The 14,640-nt window shown below is 44.0% G+C and overlaps 2 protein-coding genes across 2 annotated transcripts in view; both read left to right on the forward strand.

Annotated features, from left to right (window-relative positions):
* The window catches only part of RASSF8 (Ras association domain family member 8), a 36,599-nt gene extending 28,164 nt beyond the window's left edge, over nt 1–8,435 (forward strand). Inside the window, exons 3-5 of the mRNA XM_008642437.2 lie at nt 21–910; nt 2,876–3,020; nt 4,135–8,435. Coding sequence (XP_008640659.1) covers nt 21–910; nt 2,876–3,020; nt 4,135–4,256 — 1,157 coding nt within the window. The 3' untranslated portion in view covers nt 4,257–8,435. The remainder of the gene's footprint in view (nt 1–20; nt 911–2,875; nt 3,021–4,134) is intronic.
* SSPN (sarcospan) overlaps nt 1–14,640 on the forward strand; it is an 84,482-nt gene that overhangs the window by 11,457 nt on the left and 58,385 nt on the right. The window lies entirely within an intron of this gene.

Consider the following 14,640-nt stretch of genomic DNA (forward strand, 5'->3'; position numbering starts at 1 on the left):
GACGCGGTGCTCCTCTGCAGGCCGCACCGGGCGCTACACGCTGATCGAGAAGTGGCGGGACACGGAGCGGCACCTGGCGCCGCACGAGAACCCCATCGTGTCCCTCAACAAGTGGGGACAGTACGCCAGCGACGTGCAGCTGATCCTGCGGCGCACCGGGCCCTCCCTGAGCGAGCGGCCCACGTCGGACAGCGTGGCGCGCATCCCCGAGAGGACTCTGTACCGGCAGAGCTTGCCGCCCCTGGCCAAGCTGAGGCCGCCGGGGGACAAGGCCATGAAGAGGAGGGAGCCAAAAAGGAAATCCCTCACCTTCACCGGCGGCGCTAAGGGGTTAATGGACATCTTCGGGAAGAGCAAGGAATCCGAGTTCAAGCAAAAGGTGCTCAACAACTGTAAAACAACAGCGGATGAGCTGAAGAAACTGATCCACCTCCAGACAGAGAAGCTTCAGTGCATCGAGAAGCAGCTGGAGTCCAATGAAGCTGAGATCCGCTACTGGGAGCAAAAGTACAATGCCAGCCTGGAAGAAGAAATCCTCAAACTGGAGCAGAAGATCAAACGGAACGAAGTGGAGATCGAGGAGGAAGAGTTCTGGGAAAATGAGCTGCAGATCGAACAGGAGAATGAAAAGCAGCTGACGGAGCAGCTGCAGGAGATGAGGCAGAGGATCCTGGAGTGTGAGAGCAAGCTCAAGGACTACGTGTCTCAGATCCACAATATGGAGAGTGGCCTTGAAGCAGAGAAGCTGCAGCGGGAAGTTCAAGAGTCCCAGGTGAATGAAGAAGAGGTCAAGGAAAAGATAGAGAAGGTGAAGGGAGAAATTGATATTCAGGGCCAGCAGAGTCTGAGATTGGAAAATGGCATTAAAGCTGTAGAAAGGTCTTTGGGCCAAGCTACCAAGCGATTACAGGTAAGACTGTCTTTCTATCCATAGCTAGAGAAAGTCAGAAATTGTGACTAATTTCTCTTACACAAATCTGAAGCCCATGAAAGACAACACAAGAAAGTTTCCAAAGGGAATCGGGCTAAAAGGGGGAATGTGTTGCTTTCATTTTCAAATTGCATTTCAGTTTGTGGGGTTTCTTTTGAAGAGCAGGCAGTTTTCATTTCACCTGTGTTTAACTTGCCCATTCAAACTGTCTAAGAAGAAAAGCAGCAATTTGCACCACCGTAGCCTTTTGTGAGGATAAACTTCTGATCTTTGCTAGGTTTGTCTGCCACCAAAAGAGATGAATTACAAAGAACAGTCCAAAAGCAGCACCTGGAAAGATACAGAGCTAAAGTAAAGTACCTGCCACCTTAATCAGCTTTGGTTTTAAAGAACAGCATCCCTCTTTTTCCTGGCTGACTTGCTGGTGTTCACGATTTTATTTTTCTCTACACCTCAGGTATTTGTGGCACATGTGTCAAAAGAGAATCCAGTCCCTGATTCCTTGCTAAAGTTAATGATATCACCTGGAACTTAAAAGGGCATGAAAGAATAAAGGAACTCCAGCTGCTAGCTGGATGGGGTGGCGGAAAGATTGGGGCTCCTGGGATTTTTATGTGCTGTGTAAGATCGTCCTAAGGCACCACACATCAGTTGGAGTTGTGGTTCTTGCTGATTCCCGGAATTCGCACTTAGTATATTCTGCAGTGCTGCAGTGGCATTAAGGTAGTTCCACTGTGAATATGGAAAAGGATTTTGTATCCTTACTCCTGCCCTAGAACCATGTCAGTATGAGGTGTTTTTGCTAGATGATGAGGGGGGGGAAAAAGTAATCTTTTGATCCAAAGCAAAATGGAGGAAAACTGTAAGCAGTTCTGGCCATGTTTATCTATGCTAAGTTTCCAGACATGCTACGCTTAAGGATTTGCACTGATGGAAAGCTTCAAGTCTTCTTTACTTGTTTTATCTGTCCTTAGTCACATTTACCGAGGCTATGATGGAGTTCAAAATATTTCTAGCTTGGTTCTTTTCATAGTCGAGGTTTCACTTCTTGGAAAGTTCCCATTAAATCCAGATCTTCCAATCTTGTTCTAAACCTAAAGGTGCAGAAATCTGAAAGTCCACAAGAAAATAAACTGAGCTCTGTATTATTGAGCTTTGGTGGGGTGGAAATAGAGAAATATTTTATTGCATACCTAAAGTTAAAGATACCTGCTAAAGCAGCTTAACTGCTGTGTGTGGGAATAATAGTAGTCCAAGACTGCTGTAATCTATCAGAGCTGTAAGTTTTGCATATCATGACAGAAGTACAGAGAAAGATCCTAAATGATCATCTGTGCTTTGAAGGGGTGGTGAACCAGCCAGGCTTTGGCTTCATTGCACAAAACCCTTGCAGAGTGAGAAAGTTCTGTCCAAAAATTTTAAATAGAAAACACAAAGAACAAGAAGAGAAAAGAATTACACTCCTTTTAAGATTAGAGGAATTAAATGAGCTGTCCAAGCCATGCTGGATACTTCAGGAAGAAGTAAGACTTGGTGCCAGACTGCTGCTGAATTGATTATTTTTTTAGCATTCACACTATTACCTTTATTTGCTGATGTGCCAAAGTTTTTCTCAGGTGGTATGAGAAACATCTGCTAGTCTTCCAAGAAGCCATATAAAAATAAAATACATTTTAAAAAAACCCAATTAGGGTAATGGGTTGGACTCAATGATCTCAGAGGTCTTTTCCAACCTAGTTGATTCTGTGATTCTAGTAACTGCTAGTGAATGTTGACTTGCTTTTTAAATTACAAGATTAAAATAACTTTCAACTCTTCAATTTGCATTTGAGCTTTAAAAATTGGAGGCTTTCTCCTCAAAAGGAGAAGCATTAGTTGCCCAACTGTAAATATGCTCATGAAATGCTGCTTTATATGCTCAGCAGATGTTTTGTTTCCTGGCAGGACAGGGAACAAGAACTGGAGCAACTGACCAAGGAGTTGCGCCAGGTGAACCTGCAGCAGTTCATCCAGCAAACGGGAACCAAGGTGACGGTGCTGCCGGCAGACCCCGTGGAGGTGGAGGCCCCATATGTGGAGCTCGAGAGAGGTGCAGCCCTCGGAATGCTTTGGGTGGGAGGGAGGGAGGGAGGGAGAAGGGGCGAGCAGTGCCTTTACTGCCGCTTAATGCTGGCGCTCCTACTTGAAGTGAATGCTCCCTTAGCAGAGACATTAGCAAAAACACTGAGAGCGCATTGTCGAGTACTTCTTTTCATTCCAAAGGTTTAGCAGGCTCTAAATAAAGAGCAGTATGTGGAGAACTTCTCTCCCACTGTGCCCGGGCATGCGTTTGTCCCATCAGCAACCCATTAAGCCTGCAGCTTTCGAGAGTGGCCGCCATGGCTGGCTGCCAGCACCGAACGTGATTGTACATCTGACATTGCTGTTCGTCTGGGTTCTTCCTCTTCTGGTGGGGTTGTTGTCAAAGCAGAAAAAGGAATGTGTCTGGATCCCAAGAAATCCCAGACAGCAGCCGCACGGGAACAGGAGCTAACCCAGCTGGGCTGCCAGCCATGCAGAAGCCCTGCACAGATGGCTGTTAACATCAGGTGCGAATTGACTTTGCCCCCAGTGAGATCAGTGCAGCCTGCACGTGCCCACATCTGGATTCAGAATTTCCTGGGCAGAACCACGGGAGCATTTTGAATGCGTGTCAGAGCTGCAGCACCAGCAAAGTCACGTACTTTATGCAGCACTCTGCTTGCAAGGGGCTCTTTGTCTCAGCATTCTCCTGTGCTGGGTCTGTCCCTCCACTCAGAAGACTTAATAACCAAAAGGCACTGGGCAGACAAGGGGGTGGGGAGAGAGGAAAAGACAGCCAGGTCCTCAAGTGCAGCACTTGTATGAACTATTTAAAGAGAGCAGGAAATTGAAGCTTTGAGTTATGTTACAGGTGCGAGCTCTTTCTGCACAGCACCATATAAGTGTGTGTGTGTGTGTGTATGTTTCTCGTGGGAGGGTAATTATTTTGTGGGGGTTTCATTCTGTTTTGAAATGAGTAGGAAGTGTGCACCTTAGATCTCCTCACTTCCTAGCCAGGCACTTCAGTAGTTTGTTACATGTGGAATTAGTTTTTCTGTATTGCATTAAGCAGGAGCAGGAGAGGTGCTTTATGGAGGTCACCCCTGCTGATGACTTTTCTAATTGCCCCTTTTCTCCTGCAGAGCCAACCTTTCAGTCTGGGTCACTGAAGCGCCCTGGCTCATCGAGGCAACTCCCCAGTAACCTTCGGATCCTACAGAACCCCCTGTCATCTGGTTTTAACCCAGAGGGCATTTATGTATGACAGTACATACCTCTTCTAGAGAGGACCTAGCAAGGTACCCTGGACAAGATACACTTTATTTTATTCCGCCAATGATGAATGGAAGAAGTTTTTCTTGTTTTGCTTTTTTGTTACACCACCGTGTTATTTTTTCTTCTTCCTCCGACACTACTTGGAGCCATACCCTGTGCACTGATGCTAAAGAGAGAGGAACTGTCTCGATTCATAACTGGCAAGGATGACCTTGCTGTCAACACAGCTTGAGTGCAAAAACCTTCATTATTTTTGCCACTTCAGAAGTGTTTGGGAAAGTACTGTTCCTTGTATAGGCATAAATGGAAGACTGAGGGTGAAGGAAACCGTGTATGCAACTTACCTGAGGTTTAATTTATTCCCTTTAATCAATGGACCTGTGAATGTTGACCTTTTATATTTTTATTTTTAACTTGTGAATTATCACGTATGGCTGTGTGTCAGTCTGACAAGGTGACTTTGTGTGTACCAACATCCCCCATCTGATCAAGTACAGCAACCTGCAATGCAGAGTTCTGAGGAGTGCTGAACCATTGCAGTGGTTTCTCACCACTAACTTTGTTCATTTCTGTCGTGGGTCATCATATGTCATGTTCCATCCATTGCTACCTTTTAAGGCTTGAAAAGTGAGCTTGTGGGATTTACTTGCTGTTGTATCTGCCTTGAATGAAGCACCTAGTGTTCAAAAGATTTATGGATTTTAAACTTTGGCTTGGTAAAAATATTTCCAGCATATGATTGAGGATGCACTAGTTAGATGATATTTTATTATATAGAATGTATATTTGAAATATTTTGCCACATTGTATATGCCTTTTGAGAAAAGAACAATGTAAGAAGTTGTCTCCATATATCTTACCAAAAGAGAGTAGGAGGCTTTCACTGTGTGTGATTTTGTACTTTATTTTTTCCACTAGCCATTACAGTGTTCTTGTTTTGTAACAAATCTTGCTGTTGGAGGGGAAGAAAGACATAACACAAATGAGTATCCTCTTCCAGCCTTCCAGAATCCACTCAAGTTTTGTGAAGGGAAGAAACCTGGCAGGGTCCCATGAAGTCAATAGCAGAGCTCTTACTGATAAGAGTGAGGCCAGGATTTCATTCAGCTCCCTGGTGGAGACATTTGGTCCCTTTGAAAGACAGTCACTTACAGAATGTAAAGCTTGCAAGCAGAAAATTCACGCATTTGGTGGTCATTTTTCACAAAACATATGAAAAGAGAACTATCACATCTTGATGTTGTTCTAATGCAATCAAAGCTAAGAAAGAATTATACAGAAAGGGTTCCCTGCAGAAAGCAGCCACTCCCAAATAGCTTGTTGGTTGCAGGCCTTGAAGTGGGATTGCTGCAGGGGACACCAGGTTTGTGGAGAAAGGGACTGGCATCAGTGGGACACTCTGTAAACGTTGGGGGCTGGCCTCATGGATGAGTTAGGGAAGGGATGGGCCTTCTCTGGTTTGGATGTCCTGTTCTAACAGCAACTCAGCATCATCACCACCTTGGAGATCCCCTGGGCACGAGGCAGGGCACTGTGCCCTCACTGCAGTGCTGAAAACTTGGGCTCAGTGGCAAAATGACTGAGCTCCTGATGTCCTTGGTAGGGTCAGGATTTTACCACTGCTAGGAAACTCCAAGCTTTTAGCCATAGAAAAATACTTAACTCCTAGCATCCTCTTGTGTTGATTCACTGATGTGCAGATAAATGGTAATTTAAGTCTCCTTTTCTAAAAAAAGGGCCTTCCTGACAAATGGAAGTTTTAAAAGATATAGCAGAAGATGAAGGATTCTTGAGTGTTTAATGCATTTTTTTTTTTCCTTTCCACTTATTAACGGCATCATATATTCTAAAAATGCTGCTGAATTAAGACTAACAGCAACAGATAAGGCTGTGAATATATAAAGGACCTTTCCAAATGGACTCTGAATTTTTACTGTTTAACTTACCAGGTCTTTTTTTTCCCCCCCTCATCTTCCCTTGTGAGCAAACTGGAAAATGAGATATTCCTACCTGAGGAACCTTTGCAGTGCTCACCCATTTTACTGTTAGTTTATCACAATTCTGTGCTCATGTTTACTGTGCCCATAACTTTGTATTAAAAAAAAAAAAAAGAAAGAATGTGTGTATATATATATATATATATATTAAAAAAAGTGTAAAATATACATAGTTTGGGGACAATATCTGTCCAAGGTACTTGAGCATATATGCCTTACATTCTGGGTTCAATTTACAGAAATGAAATGGCCCTCTCCAGTGGATATCTTGCATCTTCAGCACCTCTTTATGTTAGAGATCTGAGGCACTCAGCACCTTGCAAAGTCTGGCCCAAATTATGCTGCATGGGGGTGGGGGGAAACAGTTTTGTCCTGAGATGAAGTATTTTTAAGGCAGATCAGCATATTTCCCCCAGCTAATGTTTTTGTCATATTCTGTGACTGGTCCATCTCCCACAGATGCCAGTTTGAGCTGAGTTGGGCTCTTGCATCATAAAACCTGCCCTCTTTTTCTGCCAGGTTACTCTGTAGGACAGAGGGAGGAGGAGAAGGATTAAAAGGAAGAGCAAGAGCAGCTTTGGAGGGCTTAAATTACAGCTTTGTAATAGAATCAAGGGAGGAATTTGCCATTTGAGTTAAAAAGTAGCACCTGCTGACTGCAGCAGCTGTTGGACACAAGGGCCAGCCTGGAGCTGGCTCAGGAGTGACCACTGCGGCACCCCTGAGTGGCCCCCTCCTTGCCAGGGCTTTGGCACATGTTTGCAGCTTCAGCCACTCCTGTGGCCAAGGAGAGGCTTTGGTATCCAGACCTGCCAGTTGTGAGACACTGACAAATTCCCCTGCCCCCACCACACTCCTCTTGCTTATTGAATTTCACCCAGGCTGAAGTTCCGTAGCATTTTCACCCTCTCTGTAAATAAACCAAAAAGAAATGGCATGTCCTTGCATTAAATGTGAATTGACCCATGTGTAACAGAAAAATTCCTCACACTACGGTGTTTAGAATTACGCTTCTGATCAACTGCGGAAACTCACTCTTTCTTTACAACTGTACAAAAAGTCCATTTTCAGAAGTGTTCCAAACCTACTTCTGGGGCATTAGCAGAAAGGAAGCTACACATACTAATTTTAACAAGTGCCATACTATTTACTGGGCAGCATGATAAAAATGGGGTTTTTTGCTTGCATTAAATAGTTGAATACACAAGCACTGTTTTCCAGTGCACAGGGAATTTATATGGAGAAATCCTGTAATTTATTACTAATGGAAGTTAACTGTGTTACCTCTTTCATCCATGAGGATACAGTTTATTTTTGCTGGAGATGCTATGTTGTTAGGGGAAAAGAGGGGGGTGACCATCTGAAAAGCCAGTAGGTTAAGGCTAAGGTGAACAGTCTGAATGCCTGAGCAAGGGAGAAACCCAAGTCCCACTCTGAAAAGTCAGCTCCCAGTATCTTTCAGTGGGACTTAGTGGGGTTCCCAAGTGCCTGAATTGCTTCTGGAAATCGTATGTTAACTTTGAGATTGCTTGCTTTTCTAAACCCTGGCAAGTTGGGAGGAAGTTCTTGAAGAAGAGAACTACCACTACTAGCATTAGCAATATGCAAACATATGAGGTAAGAGGGAAAAAGATCCTTTAGTGAAATAAAAATCTCCTCTTGGGGCAGCAATTGCCTTGTTTTTAGCGTGAAGAGTATTGCATTATTTTAGTGAACTGGGATCATATGAGTATGATCAAAGAAACATCTATCTTGTAATTTTTAGTGAGTTACCTTAAAGCATATAAATTCCTGATGTGCATTAACTTGAGTGAATTGGGCCTTAATGATACATGTAAATAACAAAACTCTATTCAGATATTTTTTTCCAGAAAATAGTCTCTAATGGTCTGTACTGTATTTAAAAAAGCGTCAAAAGTGTTACTTTTATATTACACCTCCTTTTTTGTTTTTTGGGTTGGTTTGGTTTTTTTTTTTTTTTTAGAACATTGAAATGTGCATGTTTATTCTATTTGCTACAGTATTTTAATGTTTTGGATGAAGGCCATCAGTTGTATGGAGATGACAAAACAATCATTCTGTCTATTTATTCAGTATTGCTGCTTAAAGTTTTCAAAATAAAGCTTTCAATGCCAATATAGTGACTGATTGAAAGCTGTTCTAGTTCTCTTCAGGTGTTTTTTTCCGATGTTTGTAGAAAACTAAGTAAGTGAAACTTGGTGTATGAGCTGTTATACCAGCAAAGAATTATTGCAAGAATACTGGGGGGCTGAGTGTTAAGTGTGTGTAGTAAATAACCTAAATGTATGTATGCAGTGAATGCCTTTAGGTCTCTAAGTGGAGTGCTGAAGAATGTTAAATCCTTTGTGGTCTTGCAAGCACTTTACACATGTGATCAAGTACGGGTTAGAGCTTCGTGCCCGTGTGCAGTGCTTGTGAGGGCAGAAAAAGGGGGTCACAGAGGATCAACTCGGAGCCCTTTGAACCAGATTGGCTATAAGCACACTCTTGAGTGTTCCATAGATGTGTTTCTGACTAAAAAGGGGGCCTAAAAACATGTTCTGATACAAAACCCTTTCAGTTGCAGCAAGGATGCCTCAAGTGTAGCTGGTACCTCTGAAAATTTTAATAGTTCTGGAATGGATCAAGTGTGCCTGCTCTACCTGTGAAGTGTGTCAGAATGCTGAGAGCGTTCACCCTCACCATCATCCTATGAAACTGCTAACTAGGGGTTCTGACTGGAACATTTGAGTTGCTGATGCTTTAACCTAGAGAAGCAACACAAACTGTGAAAACATGAGTGAGCATTTTATTAGTGCTCCACTTCAATGCAAGATGAAAATCTGTATTATATGTAACTATATTTTTTGTCATTTAAAAAGCTTCTATTTTTTATTATTCTCATGAATGGTTGACAAAAAATATTGGATATGATCCCATACAATAAATTCCCCTCTGAAACTTTGGGTCTTTACAGTTCATGGCTTGCTGGGATTGCATTGTTCATGTCACACGTCTCAGAGCTGCTGGGACTCTTTCGAGAACACGGGGCCTGAAGGCAGGACCAAAGCCAAGCTTGGTGTGTCCAGCTGAAACAGTTCCAGAAATGGCCCTGTGTCGAGCATTAGGCCACAGGAGCTCTCCTAAATGGCAGTTTCCTTGGGGTGTGGGACACACAGCTGGTTGGTGTGGGGCCTCTGTGGCAGACGAGAGAGCTCCTTTACTGGAAGTGTACTGTAATCTCAATCAGATAGAGCCCAGGCACTGCAAGAGAGACGAGGAGCTTGTTTTCAGCTGAGGAACTGTTATTAAGGTTAACAGTAACCCTGAAATGACAGAATTGGTTAGTGACTCGGGGAAAGTATAACCTAAAGCAAAGAGGCAGAGGTTCACTTGGAGGTGATCAGGGAGAAGAACTGAATGTACAGATTCTTCCCACAACAAATGCAGGGTCCCCTGATGCTTCAGGGAGCACAAAGAAATTAATCTTTGAACAAGGAGCAGAAGGCCTTTTAGGCCAGATTCAAGTGTAGTTACTGTGCTGAGACCAGAGAGGGTGTGAAAATTGCTTAAGATCTTTTGAGCTAATCAAGGCTGGGAACTTGATACAGCTGGAGACTTGTGATTTAAGCCATCCAAATGCAGTCCTTACTCTTAATATCCCAACAAATGGATTTTCCTAAGCTAACTGGAGCCTAATCTCATTAGATGTGAGGAGAAATGAGCTAACAGTAGTGGCACTGTTGACTGGCAGTAAGACAATGCCATGAACTCCACTGAAGCCCTAGCACGTGGCACTGTTGTTGTCAGGGCTGTGGAAGTTGTGGAGGCCCTGTGCTCCTGAAAGGTGCCCTTTCCTGCTCCTGTGCCAGTCAGCTGGCTGGCTTTTGTGGTAACTAAGGTTTCCCAGCATGCTCAGCAGAGCCAGGGCTACAGCTGATGGTTCTGATCTTTTGCTTTGCCTTTAAAGAACAAAGCAGTGTATTTGTATGTGGCTGCTGCAGCACTAACTAGCTCAGTGTAACTGGACCACTAATGAGTTGCAAAACCAGGCCAGATCAATGATCCATTTCATTCAGAAGCCATACTGAATTCTTCTGCCTGTCACGTCTGTGTCAGCTAGGTAGTATTCCTTTATAACCCAAATTTTTAATGATTGTTTCAACTAAGATGTCTGGTGTCTGAAGTAGGGCACAATATGCAATGGTCCCCATTATTGCCTTGCTTGAAAATGATACATTTGCTACCTTTGATATTGCAGCTAGTGTTAATGAGTATTTTCTGGGTCAGCCACTGCTTCATCATTAACTTTCTCCGGAAATACTGGGTGGAGACAATCTCAGTTGGTCTATTCTGTTCCCTTTTTCCAGGTCGGTATGCTGTGTACTATTTTCCATCCTTTGCAGTGAGTTCTGTGTGCTTTCCAGGGCTGACTGGAAAAGAGCCTCTTTGGCATTTGCTAGTGTAACAAGGAACTGATGCAATCAGAGCTGATCAACTTCCCTGAGCAACCTCAGTGCTTGTCTGAGCAACTCAGGCATTGCCAGTGTCCTCATGCTACTTCTGTGTGCCTCCCTCCTTGCTGCCACACAGACAGCCCTGGCTCTGAATCCCTGGCTGTGGAAAGGCTACAGGGATCTCTGCCATCTCTGGCAGAATGAGAGAGTGTCATCACAGTGTCATCACACTTCTGTTCAGACATCTGGAAGCTGATGGAGGTGAAATACCACTACACCAGACTGTGCTTATTGTTTCAGCTACACGCTTTGTCTTGTTCTACCCCTCTGCAAAAGGAGGAAGATAGTTGGTAATTGGAAGACTTAGTAGAAAAACGCAGCATAAAAGATCTAATATTCAATCCTGGGTCAAGTTGTAGGGAAGAAAATTTTTCTATGATTTGTTTTTAATGAGCAAAAGTTTGTGAAGAAAAAGTATTCAGAAGAGCTCCAGCTGGGCTTCTGGAAACTGTACTTTAAAACCCCACCTTATCCAATGCAACACAAATGAGAGCCAATAATTACCTGCCTAGGTATTTTAAAGAGGAGGGCTTCTGGTTAAAACAGAAACAAAAAACAACCAAAAAAAAGGGAGAGTGGTGGAAGGAAGGGAGTGAGATGTAGACCAAGTAGAACACCTTTAACCTGATTCGTATTTGCCCTGAGGTCCCTTCCATTGCCAGTGTGATGGAAAGTGAATCATCCAGCTTTGGAGCCAGTGACATGGTATCGCAGAAGTACCATCAGGAGCTATTGCTAAAATGAAATTCAGGCCAGCCTTTAAGTGGGAAATAACTGGAATTTCTTTGTGGTTGCCTGTGGAGCTTCTCCTAAATTACTACCTGTCACAACTTTTATTGTGTGTATCAAACTGCTGCTTATGAAATGTTATGTGCCCAGAACAGATGATTTGGCTTTAGCAGTCCTAGTCAGCCTGAGGTGAACTTTGATCGATGAGGTGGAACTGGCCCTCCTGGCACGCTGAAGAGAAACCCCAGAGCACCAGCTGACCTTTGACTATGCTTTGTTGCTACAAAGTTGTCTTAAGTGTTCCCTTCACCGGGCAGGTCTGCAGCGTGGCTGCCAAGACTGTGACCTGGATTCTCCATTGTCATGTCGCTTGTGTCGTGCACAAAACGAGCGTGGAAGGAGACAGCAACACAGCAAATGAGAAAGGCAACAATGTCCATTAGCTGTAGGGCTGGGGTGAAAGGTTGTGCCAGGGGCAGGCACCAGATAATCATGTCCTCTCGACTGTGCCAACGCTGCAGTTCCCAGCAGGCCCACACGAGAGGGCAGCAGTACATGCAGCAGCCACACACTGCGATGGAAAGTAGGTTTTCTAGGAATACACAGCACGTGATAGGGAATTGCTTAAGGCACCCAACATTCCAACTTTAAACGTGTTCGTTCAGAAAGGACACAGTAACACTTACAAAGAGACGTGTCTTAGTCACAATGTCGGTGTAACCAACGCACAAATGATGTCATTCCTAAAGTTTCTGAGCAGGCCTGGAAGCTTTGTGAAACCTGTACAGGTGTGGGTTGAAACATTTCCATTCTAGATACTGTCCTGTGCCTGGTGTATGTGCCTGTGCCTGGGAACCTCTTGTTTCATTTCCCAGCTCCGCCACAGATTTCCTGTGCGTGACCTTGGGCAAGATACTATAATCCCTGTGGATTGGAGTCCCCCAGCTGTAAGCCTGAGATAATACTGCCTCATCCCCTTTGACTTTGTCTGTACGTACGGCAGGCCCCGTGGGGAACAGCGTCTCGATTCCTACTTGTTTGGCAAATAGTGCTGAGCACAATGTGGTCCTGAACTTGGCTGTGCCATCCAGATACTGCTGCATGAAGTGTATTTTTATATCCTACCAAGAGGGTGACAAGAAGTCACTCAAGAGTTAGCTTTACTTTGCAGTGAGAGCAAGATGCAGGTGTGCTGAGGGGAGCTGGGGGTTTCTGAAGGTGAATTCTTGTTTATCTTTAAGCAGACTTCTTTTTCTAAAGGGGTAGAAAGGAGAAGCAAGTAAAGGAATAAAACTTCATTTCAACTTTCGCTCAACTCTCTTCTTGCAAAGTGGTGCTATTACCAGAGGCAGCCTAAATCATTTTGCAGATGCTGCTTGGGAGTGTGTGGTACCTAGTTGATAGAAACAATTGAATGAACAGGCTGAGATTTGCTTGGTGGTCCTAAATGTTCCAGTATTTCCACAGGTCTTGGGATCTTCTAGCAATGTGCATGTAACCAGTAACGCACCATGACAGGCTGCCATCTCACAATGTTCCATAGATACCCAAGTGCCCTTTGGTATTAGTGGCTGAAGAGCTAAAGCACACAAGTTAGAATTGTAGGAAGGTGCCTTTTTTTGTTGTTTGCCAACTCCAAAGTGTTTTCTACATGCTCCAAATAAATATAATTAACTAACAAACACCTCAGCTACACTTACACCGGAGTCCTGCCCAGAATGAGCGCCCTTCAGCATGTCTGAGCACAGAGACTCCCTGCTGCTCAGTTCTGAGGTTAAAGATCATTTAAAGATGTTGCCATCCAATTAGTGCAGCTGCTGGCATCTGACAGGGCAATGAATAATCAGTCCTGCAGTACCGTACCTCATGTCCTGCTCTAAATAAAGTTCTTGCTGCTACCTTTGTACATTATCTGAGGAACTTTACAGCAGGAGGCCCCTACTTCTAGGAACATCTCCCTCCTTTGGTAGGAAGAATGGAGTGCCCCTGGGTGCAGCCACACAGGACAAGCACGTAATTCAGGTGCTGTGAGCAACTGCAAAAGCAGGAGCCTGGGCAGTGTGAGTACCTTGTTTAACATCTTTGTTCAGTGGCAGAACACAGCCTGAAATTCCCAAGGAAAAACCTAATTTCTTATGTTAGTATGACTGTGTAACAACGATCCCAACCATACAACTTTTATATATGCACACACATATATATGCATGTAGTTAACTCATTAGATGTCATTATCCCTTCTATCAGCTTGGGAAACTAAAGCGCAGGGATGTGCAGGGCTTTCCCAGAAGGAGTACAAGCCCTTCATCTCCAAGTACTGACTTTTGCACATGGATCATTTGCTAAAAATCTGTTCTGAACAACACAGAGTTGTCCGGCAATGGTTCAGTCAGGCTGGGGGCCATCTGGCCTAACATTCTGCCTTGTGCTCTATAGAAAGAGCTGACTGGGCACAGGCAGCTCAATAGTAAACTACCCTTGGTGTGGCATTACCAAAATAACTTACTTGGAGAGGAAGCTCTCCCTAACCCTTCAGTCAGAGGTTAAACCTCTTCCTGATAGCAGAGGATTTATATCCCTTCTAAATTGAATAATGAGAGCACTTCAAAAGAGGTGAGACTTATTCTTTCCTTTAGTAAGTGTTGCGCCAGGTTCAACCAATAAAGGTTTTACCTTCGAGATCTAATTAGTCTGTTTCAAACTTAAAACTTTGCAAAATCAGTATCTTCATTTACCGTTGATTTTAGCACGCTGGTTTCAGCATATGCAAGAGTTCAGCTTGCTTGCATGATCGAGTGTTTTGATTTCCTCTTCAGGTAACTCTGCTTAGTTATTTTATTCTTGCTTCTCTTGTCAGCCAGAAGCTCACAAGACTCCTGCGATGTGGAGCTGCCTTCAGTTGAGGAGTCAGGCTTGCATCCTGAAGGCACTGCTGTGTGGGTGCATCAGGAACATCTGGGGAAAGGAGATCCCTCTTCACAGGCTTGTACAAATAAAGATGGTCTGACCTCATTGTGGCTTTCCAGTGCCTGAAGGGAGCCCACAGGAAAGATGGAGAGAGACTCTTGACAAGGGCCTGGAGTGACAGGACAAGGGGGAATGGCTTCACACTGACAAGGAGCAGGGTTAGATT

This window comes from Corvus brachyrhynchos, unplaced genomic scaffold, assembly GCF_000691975.1.
Source record: "Corvus brachyrhynchos isolate BGI_N302 unplaced genomic scaffold, ASM69197v1 scaffold209, whole genome shotgun sequence".
NCBI classification, from domain to species: Eukaryota; Metazoa; Chordata; class Aves; order Passeriformes; family Corvidae; genus Corvus; species Corvus brachyrhynchos.